The 15,765-nt window shown below is 48.0% G+C and overlaps 1 protein-coding gene across 1 annotated transcript in view; it reads right to left on the bottom strand.

The window, feature by feature from the left end:
• The window catches only part of LOC138638114 (probable cation-transporting ATPase 13A4), a 385,556-nt gene that overhangs the window by 80,608 nt on the left and 289,183 nt on the right, over positions 1-15,765 (bottom strand). Inside the window, exons 23-24 of the mRNA XM_069727134.1 lie at positions 7,695-7,804; positions 7,186-7,282 (exon numbers count right to left, since the gene is read on the bottom strand). Coding sequence (XP_069583235.1) covers positions 7,186-7,282; positions 7,695-7,804 — 207 coding nt within the window. The remainder of the gene's footprint in view (positions 1-7,185; positions 7,283-7,694; positions 7,805-15,765) is intronic.

Consider the following 15,765-nt stretch of genomic DNA (forward strand, 5'->3'; position numbering starts at 1 on the left):
TCTTATTTCTCATAGTCTGGGAGTTCTTCATGTGTTTTGTAGCAAACTCTATGCAGGCTTTCATATGTCTTGCACTAATTAGTGGCTTCCATCAGACCACTCTGCCATAAAGGCCCGATTGGTGGAGGGCTACAGTGATAATTGACTTTGTGGAACTTTCTTCCAGCTCGCTATATAAAAATGCTAGACTTTTTATATAATTTTAAACAAGCTGAAAGAGGACCAATAATGTTAAAAACATGCTCAGAATAAAGGAGATTGAGAAGCTATTAACAAGAAGAAAGAAGTTAGTGTGGAATGAGCACAGTGAGCTGTGTTGCCTAATTCTTATCAGCCGTTCAGTAAGAACGAATCTGAGAGGGGGTTAAGAAGTGAGAGACAGATGTTGAAGGAGCCTATGCAACAGTCTGTTAGGTGTCGAGTTCCCACCACTGCACAGCAGGAATTTCAAACCATATCCACTGTGGTCTCCCATTCTCCTCCAGCCACAGTGGAACCTGCTCAGCAGAGACTTCGGTCCCAGTGTCTGGCTCAAGCTGATACTGTGCAAATGGTTACTGCTGCCTTTCTAGGCTCTGCCTTTGTAGCCAGCACTGATCAGCAGTGAGCAGGCCTTTCTGGGACTAAGTCCTGCTTTTCCCATACTGAGCATGCCCACGGGATGACCTCCCATTGGAGGTCGGGGGTCACATGCTCAGGTCCTGTTGCGGCTCCTATTGGACCATCAGGAAGGTCCCGGAGCGCTCCTGCTATAAAAGGTTTTCATGGCCGCACGGCCATGCACTAGTGTAAACTTGCTAATGTGTGTGTGTGGATGTATGCCTGTCAATGGATAAAAGCTCTGAATCATTCCCATCCCTAGTGTTGTTGCCTGCTCGTGAATGGTGGAAGCTACCTAGCGCGAGACAGTGCTACTCTGCACATCCAGCACACAATTCAGCGTCTCTCCGCAGCGACCGCCAGTGTGGCGCCGTGCGCTTTCTTGGCCCTGGTTAGGGTGGTTAGTGGCGTCCACCAGAGCGGCGTTGTACGCATTCTTGTGATAAGTTATTAGTTCAGTTCTATCCCTGACACCACAGTAGCAGTGTCAAGCGTAAGAGGCCTAGAGGAACTCTTTCCCCTTGTCTTGGGAAAGAGTTCTGTGACTCTTTACTTGCGCTCTCTGTGCGGTAACGCAGCCCTGTGACGCAACAGGGTTCGCTTCCTTCTTACCGGGTGAAGCTAACCCATGTGTGTATTCATATTATACCGCCATCTAGTCAGCCTTTACCGAACAGCAGGTGTCCTTTCTGCACGATGGACCCTGGACTGCGAGCACACTTCATATCCTCCCTAATTATTATCTGGTGCATTCCACCAGTCCTAACATTACACTAGCGCCAGGGTATGGCTAGTAATGGCAGATGAACAGCGACTGCAGCGGTACATCCAGCAGCTGGAGGGCAGGTTGGCGGCTCTTGACCGCACAACCTCAGCTGTGGATGTTGCTGCAGTAGCTGTTCAGGATGCTAGCATGGCTGCTGCCACTTTGTCCACTGCCACCCCTGTTCCAACCATATCCCGCCTCTCGTTGCCAGAAAAATTCTCTGGTGATAGCATGTCTTGTAGGGGATTCGTGAACCACTATGTGATTCACCTTGAGCTCCTGGCTGCACATTTCCCCTTAGAATGGGCTAAAGTGGGATTCATTTTATCTCTCTTGTCTGACAGGGCGTTGGAGTGGGCTACGCAGCTGTGGGAGCGTGATGATCATGTGGTGCAGAGTGCTCCGTGGTTTCTGAGCACTCTGAAACATGTCTTTTTGGGACCCATGATACGGCGCTCCAACTGCTGGCATTGACACAGGGTTCATCCATGGTCAGTCATTTTTCTGTCCACTTCCGCACTTTAGCATCTGAGCTGGAGTGGCCCGATAAAGCCCTCATCCCTGTATTTTGGAGGGGGCTGGCTGACCATGTGATGGACGCCTTGGCCACTAGGGAGATTCCTGCCACACTGGAGGAGCTAATAATTATATCTACCCGCATCAACCTTTGTTTTAACAAGTGAAGGTTGGAGCGAGCAGTGTAGGCAGAGGTTTCGGCTGGCTCCCACATTCGCCAAACCTCTGGGATCTCCGGTTCAGACGTCAGAGCCATATGAGGTCATGGAGGTGTCACAAGTGGGGTTTAACTCCCGTACCGCTCATGCACTCAAGGTCTGTCCAGTCTGCCAGCAGTCGGGACATTATGCTAGGAAATGTCCCCAGGGGTCAGGAAAACTTCAGCGTCTAGTGGTAGTAGGAGGAGGTACACTAGACACGGCGACGTTTTCCTCCAAATTGTCCTTCAATTACCTTAGGCCCATCCACTCATATGGTAGAGCTTTGCGTGGATTCTGGGGCAGAGGGCAATTTCATGTCTTCTGCCTATGCCCAATGGCACGCAATACCTCAGGTGATGCTCGTCAAACCATTGACCGTACGAGTGGTGAATGGGTCGATACTGCCCTCACAGAAAACACACCAGACCATCCCGTTTACTCTTTCTATGTCGCCATCCCATCAGGAGATTATCTCTTTACTCGTCATTCCTGAGGGAATTGATGAGGTCCTGTTAGGGATACCTTGGCTACGGTACCACTCCCCTCATATAGAATGGTCCACAGGCAGAATTTTGGGATGGAGTGAATCTTGTGAGGGTAGATGTCAGAGGGAGTGCGTTCAGGTTGCTACTACTGAGGTACCCGCAGATATTTCATCTCTCCCCAAGCACTATTGACCCTATGCGGACGTATTCTCCAGGAGGGCTGCGGAGACCCTTCCACCTCAACACCCTTATGACTGTTCTATTGACCTCTTGCCTGGTGCTGAGCCTCCCCGGGGTCGAGTATATCCGTTATCTCTCCCGGAGATGGAGGCAATGTCTTAGTACATCCAGGAGAATCTGGCAAGAGGATTCATTAGAAAGTCAGTGTCATCCCCAGGGGCTGGGTTCTTCTTCGTGTAGAAGAAGAATGGAGAACTACGTCCATGCATAGACTACAGGGATCTTAACGCCATCACCATTAAGAATAAGTACCCACTGCCCCTGATATCTGAGCTCTTTGATAGGCTTGGGGGAGCAAGGGTATTTACTAAACTAGATCTGAGGGGTGCTTACAACCTGATTTGCAGCCATGAGGGGAATGAATGGAAGACGGCTTTTAACACCAGGGATGGGTACTATGAATATCTGGTGATGCCCTTTGGGCTCTGTAATGCCCCAGCTGTTTTCCAAGACTTTGTGAACAATATCTTCAGGGATATGCTTACCACCTCGGTTGTAGTCTATCTGGATGATATTCTCATCTACTCTCCAGATATAGACTCCCACCGGAGAGATGTTTGCAAAGTCTTCGACCTCCTAAGGGCAAACTCCCTCTATGTCAAGTTGGAGAAGTGTGTGTTTGAGCTGGAGTCTTTGCCTTTCCTGGGCTATATCATCTCAGCCCAAGGATTGGCTATGGATCCCGCCAAGCTACAGGCTGTGATGGACTGGCAGGAACCCCATTCTCTCAGCAGTGCAGTGCTTTATGGGGTTCATCAACTATTATCGCCAGTTCATTCCCCACTTCTCCACTTTGGAAGCTCCACTGGTTGCCCTCACCAAGAAGGGAGTTAATCCCAAATTGTGGTCGGAGGAGGTCTCCAAGCCCTTCCTCTCTATCAAGTCACACTTCGCTGGCGCTCCCATTTTACATCGCCCCCATGTTGATAAACCATTTATCATGGAGGTGGATGCCTCTTCCGTCGGTGCTGGAGCAGTCCTCTTCCAGAAGGATGCTCAAGGTCAGAAGCATCCTTGCTTCTTCTTCTCCAAGACCTTCACATCGGTGGAGAGGAAATATTCCATCGGGGATAGGGAGTTGCTAGCTTTGCAGTTGGCCTTTTTGGAGTGGAGACACCTCCTGGAGGTGGCTCGCTTTCCCTTCCAAGTTTTCACCGACCACAAAATTTCTCGCCAGGCCAGATGCCCCTGTTCTTCTCCCGGTCCCACTTTACCCTCCATTTTCTCTCCAGGGAGTAGAACACTCGTGCCGACGCTCTCTCTCACTCCTTAGTGTCATCAGAGGAGGAGGAGGCTCGGCTTATTGTGCCTTCAGAGAGCCTGAGAATTGTGGCTCCGGTTTTGCTAGAGTCTGTGCCAGCAGGCAAGACTTTCGTTTCATCTAATTTGCGACAGGAGGTTCTCTCTTGGGTTCACTCGTCCAAGGTGGGTGGACATTTTGGGACCAAGAGGACATTTGAGCTTCTGGTGAGAATGTACTGGTGGCCGCATATGGCCTGTGATGTCGGGGACTATATTCGGGCGTGTGTCTCCTGCGCCAAGAATCAGTCTCCTACTTTACCCCTTGGGGTGGCAGACAGGCCCTTGGAGATAGTCCGGATGGACTTCGGGGTAGACTTACCCAAGTCTCGTAGCTGCACCGTTATCTCGGTAGTCACCGACCATTTTTCTAAAATGGTGCACTTGGTGCCGCTTCCACGGTTACCTTCTGCACGGGTCTTGGCGGTGTTGTTCATTAAACATGTTTTCCGTCTACATGGCATGCCTGACAAAATTGTCAGTGACCGGGGTCCCCAGTTTGCGTCTCGGTTCTGGAGAGAGCTCTGTCGTTTACTCAGCATTGAGCTCAATCTCTCTTCTGCGCTCCATCCCGAGATGAATGGATTGGTAGAGAGGGCCAACCAGCCTCTGGTCACATAACTGCGACATTTTGTCTCCACCAGGGAGGATGACAGGGCATCTTTGCTATTATGGGTGGAATTTGCTTTAAACAATGCCGTAGCCGACTCCACCGGGCAGACCCCATTCCTCCTTAATTACGGCCAGCATCCACATGTCCCTGTGCCCATGCCTGTGACATCCACCAATTCTAGGGTGGCAGACTGGGCGGGGGAGGCACCTGACATTTGGGACCACACACAGGATGCCATCCGGGCCTCCAAGGAGAGAATGAGGGTTTCTGCCGATGCACACCAGCACCCATCTCCGACCTTTGATCCTGGCGACTCCGCCCGTAACATCAGGCTGCGAGTTGGGTTGACTAACTTTGTGCCTTGCTACATAGGCCCTTTCAAGGTTCTGCAACAGGTTAACCCTGTGGTCTACCGTTTGGCTCTTCCTCCACGCCTAGGTATCACTGACACTTTTTTCTTTTTTCTTGTATCCCTCTTAAAGCCCGTCTATATGTCCCGATTTTCTGAGTCATCTGCCGGGACATCGGGTTCGTCCACAGACGAGTACGAGGTGAACTCTATCTTGGGGTCCAAGGTGGTACATGGCAAAAAATACTATCTGGTGGACTGGAAGGGTCACGGCCCAGAGAACATGACCTGGGAACACATTTGGGCTCATTGCAGCCTTTGAACGTAGCGAGGTCCAAGGAGGAGGGGGCCCTAGAGGGAGGTAATGTTAGGTGTCGAGTTCCCGCACAGGGGGAATCTCGAACCATGTCCGCTGCGATCTCCCATTCTCCTCCAGCTGCAGTGGAGCCTGCTTAGCGGAGACATCGGTCCCAGCATCTGGCTCAAGCTGATACTGTGCGAACGGTTGCTGCTGCTTTTCCAGGCTTTGCCTTTGTAGCCAGCACTGATCGGGTGAGCGGCCCTTTCCAGGACTAAGTCCTGCTTTTCCCATACTGAGCATGCCCACGGGACGACCTTCCATTGGAGGTCGGGGGTCACATGCTCAGATCCTGTTGCGGCTCCTATTGGACCCTCAGGAAGGTCCTGGGGCTCTACTGCCATAAAACGTTCGTGCACTAGTGTAAACTTACTAATGTGTGTGTGTGGATGTATGCCTGTCGATGGATGAAAGCTCTGAATCATTCCCATCCCTAGTGTTGTTGCCTGCTCGCGAATGGTGGAAGCTACATAGCGCCAGACAGTGCTACCCTGCACATCCAGCACACAATTCAGCGTCTCTCCACAGCGACCGTAGTGCGGTGCTGTGAGCTTTCCTGGCCCTGGTTAGGGTGGTAAGTGGTGTCCACCAGAGCGGCGTTGTACGCACTCTTGTGTGATAAATTATTACTTCAGTTCTATCCCTGACACCACAGTAGCGGTGTCGAGTGTAAGAGGTCTAGAGGAACTCTTTCCCCGTGTCTTGGGACAGAGTTCTGTGACTCTTTACTTGCGGTTTCTGTGCGGTATCGCGGCCCTGTGACGCAACAGGGTTCGCTTCCTTCATACCGGGTGAAGCTAACCAGTGTGTGTATTAACATTATACCACCATCTAGTCCGCCATTGCCGAGCAGCAGGTGTCCTTTCTGCACGGTGGACACCGTTATTTGGTGCATTCCACCAGTCCTAACACAGTCTGTGACAGATTCAAACTACAAATAGAAAAATGAGGAATGCCATTTTAAGGAGAATTCACGCAAATTGTATTTACATTATTCAAATATTCAGATTGAATGGGTCCTGCTGATTTCTTCTCAAATTCGATTTGACACACATTCAATTCAGTCTTCTCAAATGTACATATGTAATAACTGATCCTTAAAGGGAACCTGTCACCTGAATTTGGCGGGACCGGTTTTCGGTCATATGGGCGGAGTTTTCAGGTGTTTGATTCACCCTTTCCTTACCCGCTGGCAGCATGCTGGCCGCAATATTGGATTGAAGTTCATTCTTTGTCCTTCGTAGTACACGCTTGCGCAAGGCAAACTTGCCTTGCGCAGGCGTGTACTACGGAGGACAGAGAATGAACTTCAATCCAATTTTGAGGCCAGCATGCAGCCAGCGGGTAATGAAAGGGTGAATCAAACACTTGAAAACTCCACCAATATGACCGAAAACCGGTCCCGCCAAATTCAGGTGACAGGTTCCCTTTAAGTATTTTAGGCAACCATACCTTTTGCTAAAGGCATTTACCCAAAAACATTAAAAACAAATTTCGTATGGAATTATACCTAAATATTGAGCTTAGTAGTCTTGATGCTGGACCCTTTTCTTACTATTCTGAAACTCATCATTCTACATCGTGTACTGCATGTACACAAAAGGCAAATTAGGCAATTCAAATACATCAGTGATTTGTATATTACAACATTAAAAACATTAATGAAATTCCTGGTAATTTAAGTTCTGGAGCCAAGAAAGAACATAGCTTTTCAACACATCTAGTTTGGACAAAGGTAAAAAGGAAAGGAAAGTCATACCCAAAAAAGAAATAATATGCAAACTATTCCAATGAACTGAAACATGGTCAAGAATTTGAAGAGGGAGAATGTTGTAACAAGAGTATTCCGACCTTCCCTGCATAGAAACACAATATTTTCGTTATTTGTAAAAGGTAATCATTCACCTAAGTTACTATAACACAATAATATTTGTAATAGAAAAGTTATTTCATAATCAGCAAACATTTATTAACGTATACAAATTTAACATTCGAGAAATTCAGTTATTGAGATTTTGTATACGGGGCTGAACCACAATATTAATATCAAACATATCCAGCGAACAAAACTTATGGTGGTCTATTCCAATCACATAATGATCTATCTACTGCAATATCATTAGGAAACATATCACATTGACTAAATCAGTGGTTGCTCGCACTGATGCAAATTCCAGATAAAAAATATCACATAAAAATAACCTTTTTAAAGCAATCAGGTATGATGCACCTTCAATTGTAGACATTCCAAATTAATGCAAAACTTACTTGATGAGCAAAGGAACACATTCAATATTTGGAATTTTGGAAGTAAATGGAGATGCAACAGATGCTTCTAATTCAGATAGTGAAATGCCAGCATGAGCCATTTTAAGTGCCTGGAAGTAGTGAATAAAATATGAAATATTGTGTTCCATGATTAACGATAATCCCTATTATATCCTACACTTTTACCTAACTTCATTGTTTTCACGGTTAAAATCAGCAATACATCTACAGTTAGATTAGTTAGCCATTACAGTAGAATCAGAAACAAATGGTCGAAAGTAAACAAATGGCCATAGTATTTGTGTCTGGGAAGACTTATAAGTTACTAGGGCTAGCTTAAAGAGCTTGTCCACCCCTGAGGAAATTTTTGGCAAATTGTGCAGCTTTTCAAATCTCACCTCTGTGTAATGTATACATCTATAAAAATCTGCTCCTCTGAAAATGGCCAACACGTGACTGCAAGTATACGATTTGCAAATGTACTGACTACAGTCTCAGGCACTTCATTTAAAAGATTTTATTGATAAACGATTGAAACTCTGCAAATCAAATTTTTACCTTGTGACGATCTTTGGAATGAGCAGGAGTTACTGAATCATAGCACTGTGTAGTGTACATTACATACTGTTAGGATTTATCAAGCTGAAAGACTTGTTAAAGATTTCATTAGGAGTGTACATCACCTTTAAAGAAACCCTATTAACATACAGAGCCAAAAATATAATCACAAGCAATCATTGCTAGTAGAGTTGAGCGACCTTGACCTTTTTAGAGTCGAGCCGGGTTTCGCGAAACCCGACTATCTCAAAAGTCGGGTCGAGTGAAATCGGCCGATTATGACGTAAAGTCGGGATCGACCGAAACACGAAACCCAATGCAAGTCAATGGGGCAGCATAGTCGGCAGTGAGTGGGGGCCAGGAAAACACCTAGAGTGCCCATTTTAATGTCAAAACCATCCATTCTTCTTAATGAAGCTTGTCAAGCGTAATTTACCTTATAATAATTGGAAGGCATTTGAAATTGGGGGTCATTTGGCTAAAGTTGTGTGGGGTAGGGCTGGTTCAAGTAATTAGTGGGCCCAGGAAATCTGGACCACGTCACGGCAGTGGAGCAGGGAGAGGTAAGTATTTCAACTTTGCAAGTGCTGTGATCCTGAGCAAGCAGGGGGGGCCCACTTGTTGGCATTGGCACTGGCACAGGGCCCCTCAAAGTACAGCGGTGTGTTTGCACGGCGGGGGCGCCTCCCACCGGCAGCAACACTTTTGCGTACTATGAGAGGCCCTGTGCCAGTGACGTCGCCAACTAGTATTCCTCCCCCCACCTGATGAAGGAACCTGCACTTTCATCTGCACCTTCCTCTTTGTCCCCGTGTAAGGTGGTATGGTATGCGGGAAGAGCAACCTGACTTTCAGCAGGGTCACAATGTTGTTGTGTAGCATGCACGGGGAATGTTGCGTTATGGGTCAATGTACCAGCAGACTCATCTATCACTGGCTGGGCAATGGGCACGATGAAGTGGAAACACAGATATAGGCCCAAAGAATAAAGTGGGCTAAATGCAGTTCAAAATTGGTAACACAGGAATAACCAGGGGGCATTGCAGTGGAGGACAACTGGAATGAGAGGCTGACACAGAGAGTAGGGCCAAATCAGTAAGTAGTCGAAATGCAGTTCAAAATTGGCAACCGTAGTAAACAGGCGGCACAGCTTTGTTCAGTGGAGGAGAACAGCAAGGAGTGGCAGACACCAATAGTAGGCCCCAACCCAACTAGTAGGCCAAATGCAGTCTAACATTAACAACTACTTAACGAGAGCCTGAAAATGGATTTTCAGGACAGGAAAACAGGAGAACAGCAAGGAGTGGCAGACACCGATAGTAGGCCCCAAACCAACTAGTACGCCAAATGCAGTTGTTCCATTTAACCACAATTTAATGAGAGCCTGAAGATAGAAGCTCAGGAAAGGCAACCTGGGGAACACCTTGGAGTGTAACACACCATCTCTCTCCACCCCATACCCATTTTGTAGGCCTAATGCAGTGTACTTTTCTACAACTACTAAACGAGAGTCGGAAGACCGAAGCAATGGCAAGGAAACCTGGGGAACACCTTGGAGTGTAACACACCATCTCTCTCCACCCCATACCCAATTTGTAGGCCTAATGCAGTGTAGTTTCCAAGAACTACTAAACGAGAGCCGGAAGATCGAAGCTCAGGAAAGGCAACCTGGGGAACACCTTGGAGTGTAACAAACCCTCTCTCTACACCCCATACCCAATTTGTAGGCCTAATGCAGCGTAGTTTCCGACAACTACTAAACGAGAGCATGAAGATCGAAGCTCAGGAAAGGCAACCTGGGGAACACCTTGGAGTGTAACACACCCTCTCTCTACACCCCATACCCAATTTGAAGGCCTAATGCAGTGTAGTTTCCAAGAACTACTAAACGAGAGCCGGAAGATCGAAGCTCAGGAAAGGCAACCTGGGGAACACCTTGGAGTGGAACACACCATCTCTCTACACCCCATACCCAATTTGAAGGCCTAATGCAGCGTAGTTTCCAACAACTACTAAACGAGAGCCGGAAGATCGAAGCTCAGGAAAGGCAACCTGGGGAACACCTTGGAGTGTAACACAACGTCTCTCTACACCACGGAAGGGCTGATTCTTAGGAAGGAAGGCTGTTGGAAATAAGCATTGCGCGTCCGAGGGTGATTATATTCTTATTAGGTATATACTCACCCTCGGACGCGCCCTGCTTCTTTATTTGGAATGAATGTTTATTTGCAATGTGGTGTTGACTTTCTCTATTATTTTGGTAATTAATGATTTTATTATTTTCATTGTTTTGCATCTTCTCGGCAATAATATAAAGAAGACGCGACAGGACAACACTCGGTGGATGCCATATCTGTGTTTTCAATTTAAAAAACCTTTCAGTTAACTACTTGCAGGAGAAAGTAATTGTAGCTGGTGGCCATTTTTAGTACTGTACCAGATTTTAGTTGTGTGTTTGTTTTTAATGTTAAAATGTCTGCATTTGATATCTCTCCAGTATTTTCTTTTTTGTAAGCAAAATACTTATTTTTATATTTTCTGATGTTGGTTCCAGGGGTACACGGGCAGCAGTGCCCTGGTCAGTGTAGTAGTAGTTGAAAGAATGGACCGCAGACAGGCATCGAAGGCCTAAAATAAAAAAATTGGGCTGGCTGTAGGCAATTTTAAATTGGTTCCAGGGGTACACGGGCAGCAGTGGTGTGGTCAGTGGAGGCCTAGTGGAAGGAGTGACCGCAGACAGGCATCGAAGGCCTAAAATAATAACACATGGCTGTAGGCAATTTTAAATTGGTTCCAGGGGTACACGGGCAGCAGTGGTGTGGTCAGTGGAGGCCTAGTGGAAGGAGTGACCGCAGACAGGCATGGAAGGCCTAAAATAATAACACATGGCTGTAGGCAATTTTAAATTGGTTCCAGGGGTACACGGGCAGCAGTGACCTGGTCAGTGTAGTAGTAGTTGAAAGAATGGACCGCAGACAGGCATCGAAGGCCTAAAATAAAAAAATTGGGCTGGCTGTAGGCAATTTTAAATTGGTTCCAGGGGTACACGGGCAGCAGTGGTGTGGTCAGTGGAGGCCTAGTGGAAGGAGTGACCGCAGACAGGCATCGAAGGCCTAAAATAATAACACATGGCTGTAGGCAATTTTAAATTGGTTCCAGTGGTACACGGGCAGCAGTGCCCTGGTCAGTGTAGTAGTAGTTGAAAGAATGGACCGCAGACAGGCATCGAAGGCCTAAAATAATAACACATGGCTGTAGGCAATTTTAAATTGGTTCCAGGGGTACACGGACAGCAGTGGTGTGGTCAGTGGAGGCCTAGTGGAAGGAGTGACCGCAGACAGGCATCGAAGGCCTAAAATAATAACACATGGCTGTAGGCAATTTTAAATTGGTTCCAGGGGTACACGGGCAGCAGTGGTGTGGTCAGTGGAGGCCTAGTGGAAGGAGTGACCGCAGACAGGCATCGAAGGCCTAAAATAATAACACATGGCTGTAGGCAATTTTAAATTGGTTCCAGGGGTACACGGGCAGCAGTGGTGTGGTCAGTGGAGGCCTAGTGGAAGGAGTGACCGCAGACAGGCATCGAAGGCCTAAAATAATAACACATGGCTGTAGGCAATTTTAAATTGGTTCCAGGGGTACACGGGCAGCAGTGGTGTGGTCAGTGGAGGCCTAGTGGAAGGAGTGACTGCAGACAGGCATCGAAGGCCTAAAATAATAACACATGGCTGTAGGCAATTTTAAATTGGTTCCAGGGGTACACGGGCAGCAGTGGTGTGGTCAGTGGAGGCCTAGTGGAAGGAGTGACCGCAGACAGGCATGGAAGGCCTAAAATAATAACACATGGCTGTAGGCAATTTTAAATTGGTTCCAGGGGTACACGGGCAGCAGTGGTGTGGTCAGTGGAGGCCTAGTGGAAGGAGTGACCGCAGACAGGCATCGAAGGCCTAAAATAATAACACATGGCTGTAGGCAATTTTAAATTGGTTCCAGGGGTACACGGGCAGCAGTGGTGTGGTCAGTGGAGGCCTAGTGGAAGGAGTGACCGCAGACAGGCATGGAAGGCCTAAAATAATAACACATGGCTGTAGGCAATTTTAAATTGGTTCCAGGGGTACACGGGCAGCAGTGGTGTGGTCAGTGGAGGCCTAGTGGAAGGAGTGACCGCAGACAGGCATCGAAGGCCTAAAATAATAACACATGGCTGTAGGCAATTTTAAATTGGTTCCAGGGGTACACGGGCAGCAGTGGTGTGGTCAGTGGAGGCCTAGTGGAAGGAGTGACCGCAGACAGGCATCGAAGGCCTAAAATAATAACACATGGCTGTAGGCAATTTTAAATTGGTTCCAGGGGTACACGGGCAGCAGTGGTGTGGTCAGTGGAGGCCTAGTGGAAGGAGTGACCGCAGACAGGCATCGAAGGCCTAAAATAATAACACATGGCTGTAGGCAATTTTAAATTGGTTCCAGGGGTACACGGGCAGCAGTGGTGTGGTCAGTGGAGGCCTAGTGGAAGGAGTGACCGCAGACAGGCATCGAAGGCCTAAAATAATAACACATGGCTGTAGGCAATTTTAAATTGGTTCCAGGGGTACACGGGCAGCAGTGGTGTGGTCAGTGGAGGCCTAGTGGAAGGAGTGACCGCAGACAGGCATCGAAGGCCTAAAATAATAACACATGGCTGTAGGCAATTTTAAATTGGTTCCAGGGGTACACGGGCAGCAGTGGTGTGGTCAGTGGAGGCCTAGTGGAAGGAGTGACCGCAGACAGGCATCGAAGGCCTAAAATAATAACACATGGCTGTAGGCAATTTTAAATTGGTTCCAGGGGTACACGGGCAGCAGTGGTGTGGTCAGTGGAGGCCTAGTGGAAGGAGTGACCGCAGACAGGCATGGAAGGCCTAAAATAATAACACATGGTTGTAGGCAATTTTAAATTGGTTCCAGGGGTACACGGGCAGCAGTGGTGTGGTCAGTGGAGGCCTAGTGGAAGGAGTGACCGCAGACAGGCATCGAAGGCCTAAAATAATAACACATGGCTGTAGGCAATTTTAAATTGGTTCCAGGGGTACACGGGCAGCAGTGGTGTGGTCAGTGGAGGCCTAGTGGAAGGAGTGACCGCAGACAGGCATCGAAGGCCTAAAACAATAACACATGGCTGTAGGCAATTTTAAATTGGTTCCAGGGGTACACGGGCAGCAGTGGTGTGGTCAGTGGAGGCCTAGTGGAAGGAGTGACCGCAGACAGGCATCGAAGGCCTAAAATAATAACACATGGCTGTAGGCAATTTTAAATTGGTTCCAGGGGTACACGGGCAGCAGTGGTGTGGTCAGTGGAGGCCTAGTGGAAGGAGTGACCGCAGACAGGCATCGAAGGCCTAAAATAATAACACATAGCTGTAGGCAATTTTAAATTGGTTCCAGGGGTACACGGTCAGCAGTGACCTGGTCAGTGTAGTAGTAGTTGAAAGAATGGACCGCAGACAGGCATCGAAGGCCTAAAATAAAAAAAATTGGGCTGGCTGTAGGCAATTTTAAATTGGTTCCAGGGGTACACGGGCAGCAGTGGTGTGGTCAGTGGAGGCCTAGTGGAAGGAGTGACCGCAGACAGGCATCGAAGGCCTAAAATAATAATACATGGCTGTAGGCAATTTTAAATTGGTTCCAGGGGTACACGGGCAGCAGTGCCCTGGTCAGTGTAGTAGTAGTTGAAAGAATGGACCGCAGACAGGCATCGAAGGCCTAAAATAATAACACATGGCTGTAGGCAATTTTAAATTGGTTCCAGGTGTACACGGACAGCAGTGGTGTGGTCAGTGGAGGCCTAGTGGAAGGAGTGACCGCAGACAGGCATCGAAGGCCTAAAATAATAACACATGGCTGTAGGCAATTTTAAATTGGTTCCAGGGGTACACGGGCAGCAGTGGTGTGGTCAGTGGAGGCCTAGTGGAAGGAGTGACCACAGACAGGCATCGAAGGCCTAACATAACAAAAATGTCAATACAATGGTATTGTCAGTGGCAGGCATTGAAGGATGTCAGCGCATAGACTAAACATTGGTGGAGCTGTGAGATAATTTTGCAAGTGGTAGAGCACTGTTTGAGCTGGGGTGGGGGAAACTGTCTTGTGGCCGGCGGTACAGGCCCAGGGCCCCTCATATTACAACGGTGTGTCTGACGTTGGGTGCGCACCACCACCGCCAGAGACACTTTATTGTACTAGGAGGGGCCCAGTGGCAGTGCCGTCGACCAAAAGCGGGCTCACCCACCTCTTCAGACAAACTGCACTCTCACGGGTGCTGTCGCCAAGTGTCGATACCACGGCCCCGTGTGGGGAGTTTGGCCATTTAGTGAGGTGTAAACATGTCGTATGCTGGACAATCAGGTGCTGAAAATTACGAGATTGGAAAAGGCATTCAGAATAGTCCACAGGCAAGACCTTTTCATAGGAAAGCTAGGTGTCAGCCGGGCAAGGTGGGGCAAAAGATTTCGAAATCCAGTTGTGGTTCATTTTAATGAAGGTTAGATCATCTACATTTTGGGTAGCCAGACGAGTCCTTTTTTCTGTTAGTATTGAACCTGCAGCACTGAATACTCTTTCTGATAGGACACTAGCTGCCGGGCAAGCAAGCTCCTGCAATGCATATTCTGCCAATTCTGGCCAGGTGTCTAATTTTGATGCCCAGTAATCAAATGGGAATGACGGTTGAGGGAGAACATTGATAAGGGATGAAAAATAGTTTGTAACCATACTGGACAAATGTTGTCTCCTGTCACTTTGAATTGATGCTGCAGTACCTGTCCTGTCTGCGGTCATAGCAAAATCACTCCACAACCTGGTCAGAAAACCCCTCTGGCCAACGCCACTTCTGATTTCTGCCCCTCTAACTCCTCTGGTCTGCTGGCCCCTGCAGCTCGTGTGAGAACGATCACGGGCGCTGTGTGCAGGGAATGCCAGAAGCAAACGGTCAACAAGAGTTGATTGTTTGGTTGCTAATATTAGTTCCAAGTTCTCATGTGGCATTATATTTTGCAATTTGCCTTTATAGCGAGGATCAAGGAGGCAGGCCAACCAGTAATCGTCATCATTCATCATTTTAGTTATGCGTGTGTCCCTTTTGAGGATACGTAAGGCATAATCCGCCATGTGGGCCAAAGTTCCAGTTCTCAAATCTGCGGTTGTGCTTGGTTGAGGGGCAGTTTCAGGCAAATCCACGTCACTTGTGTCCCTCAAAAAACCAGAACCCGGCCTTGCCGCGCCACCAATTTCCAGTGGCCCCGGAAAAGCTTCCTCATTAAAAATATAATCATCCCCATCATCCTCCTCGTCCTCCTCCTCCTCTTCGCCCGCTACCTCGTCCTGTACACTACCCTGGCCAGACAATGGCTGACTGTCATCAAGGCTTTCCTCTTCCTCAGCTGCAGACGCCTGATCCTTTATGTGCGTCAAACTTTGCATCAGCAGACGCATTAGGGGGATGCTCATGCTTATTATGGCGTTGTCTGCACTAACCAGC

Source organism: Ranitomeya imitator, chromosome 5 (assembly GCF_032444005.1).
Source record: "Ranitomeya imitator isolate aRanImi1 chromosome 5, aRanImi1.pri, whole genome shotgun sequence".
Classification (NCBI taxonomy): domain Eukaryota; kingdom Metazoa; phylum Chordata; class Amphibia; order Anura; family Dendrobatidae; genus Ranitomeya; species Ranitomeya imitator.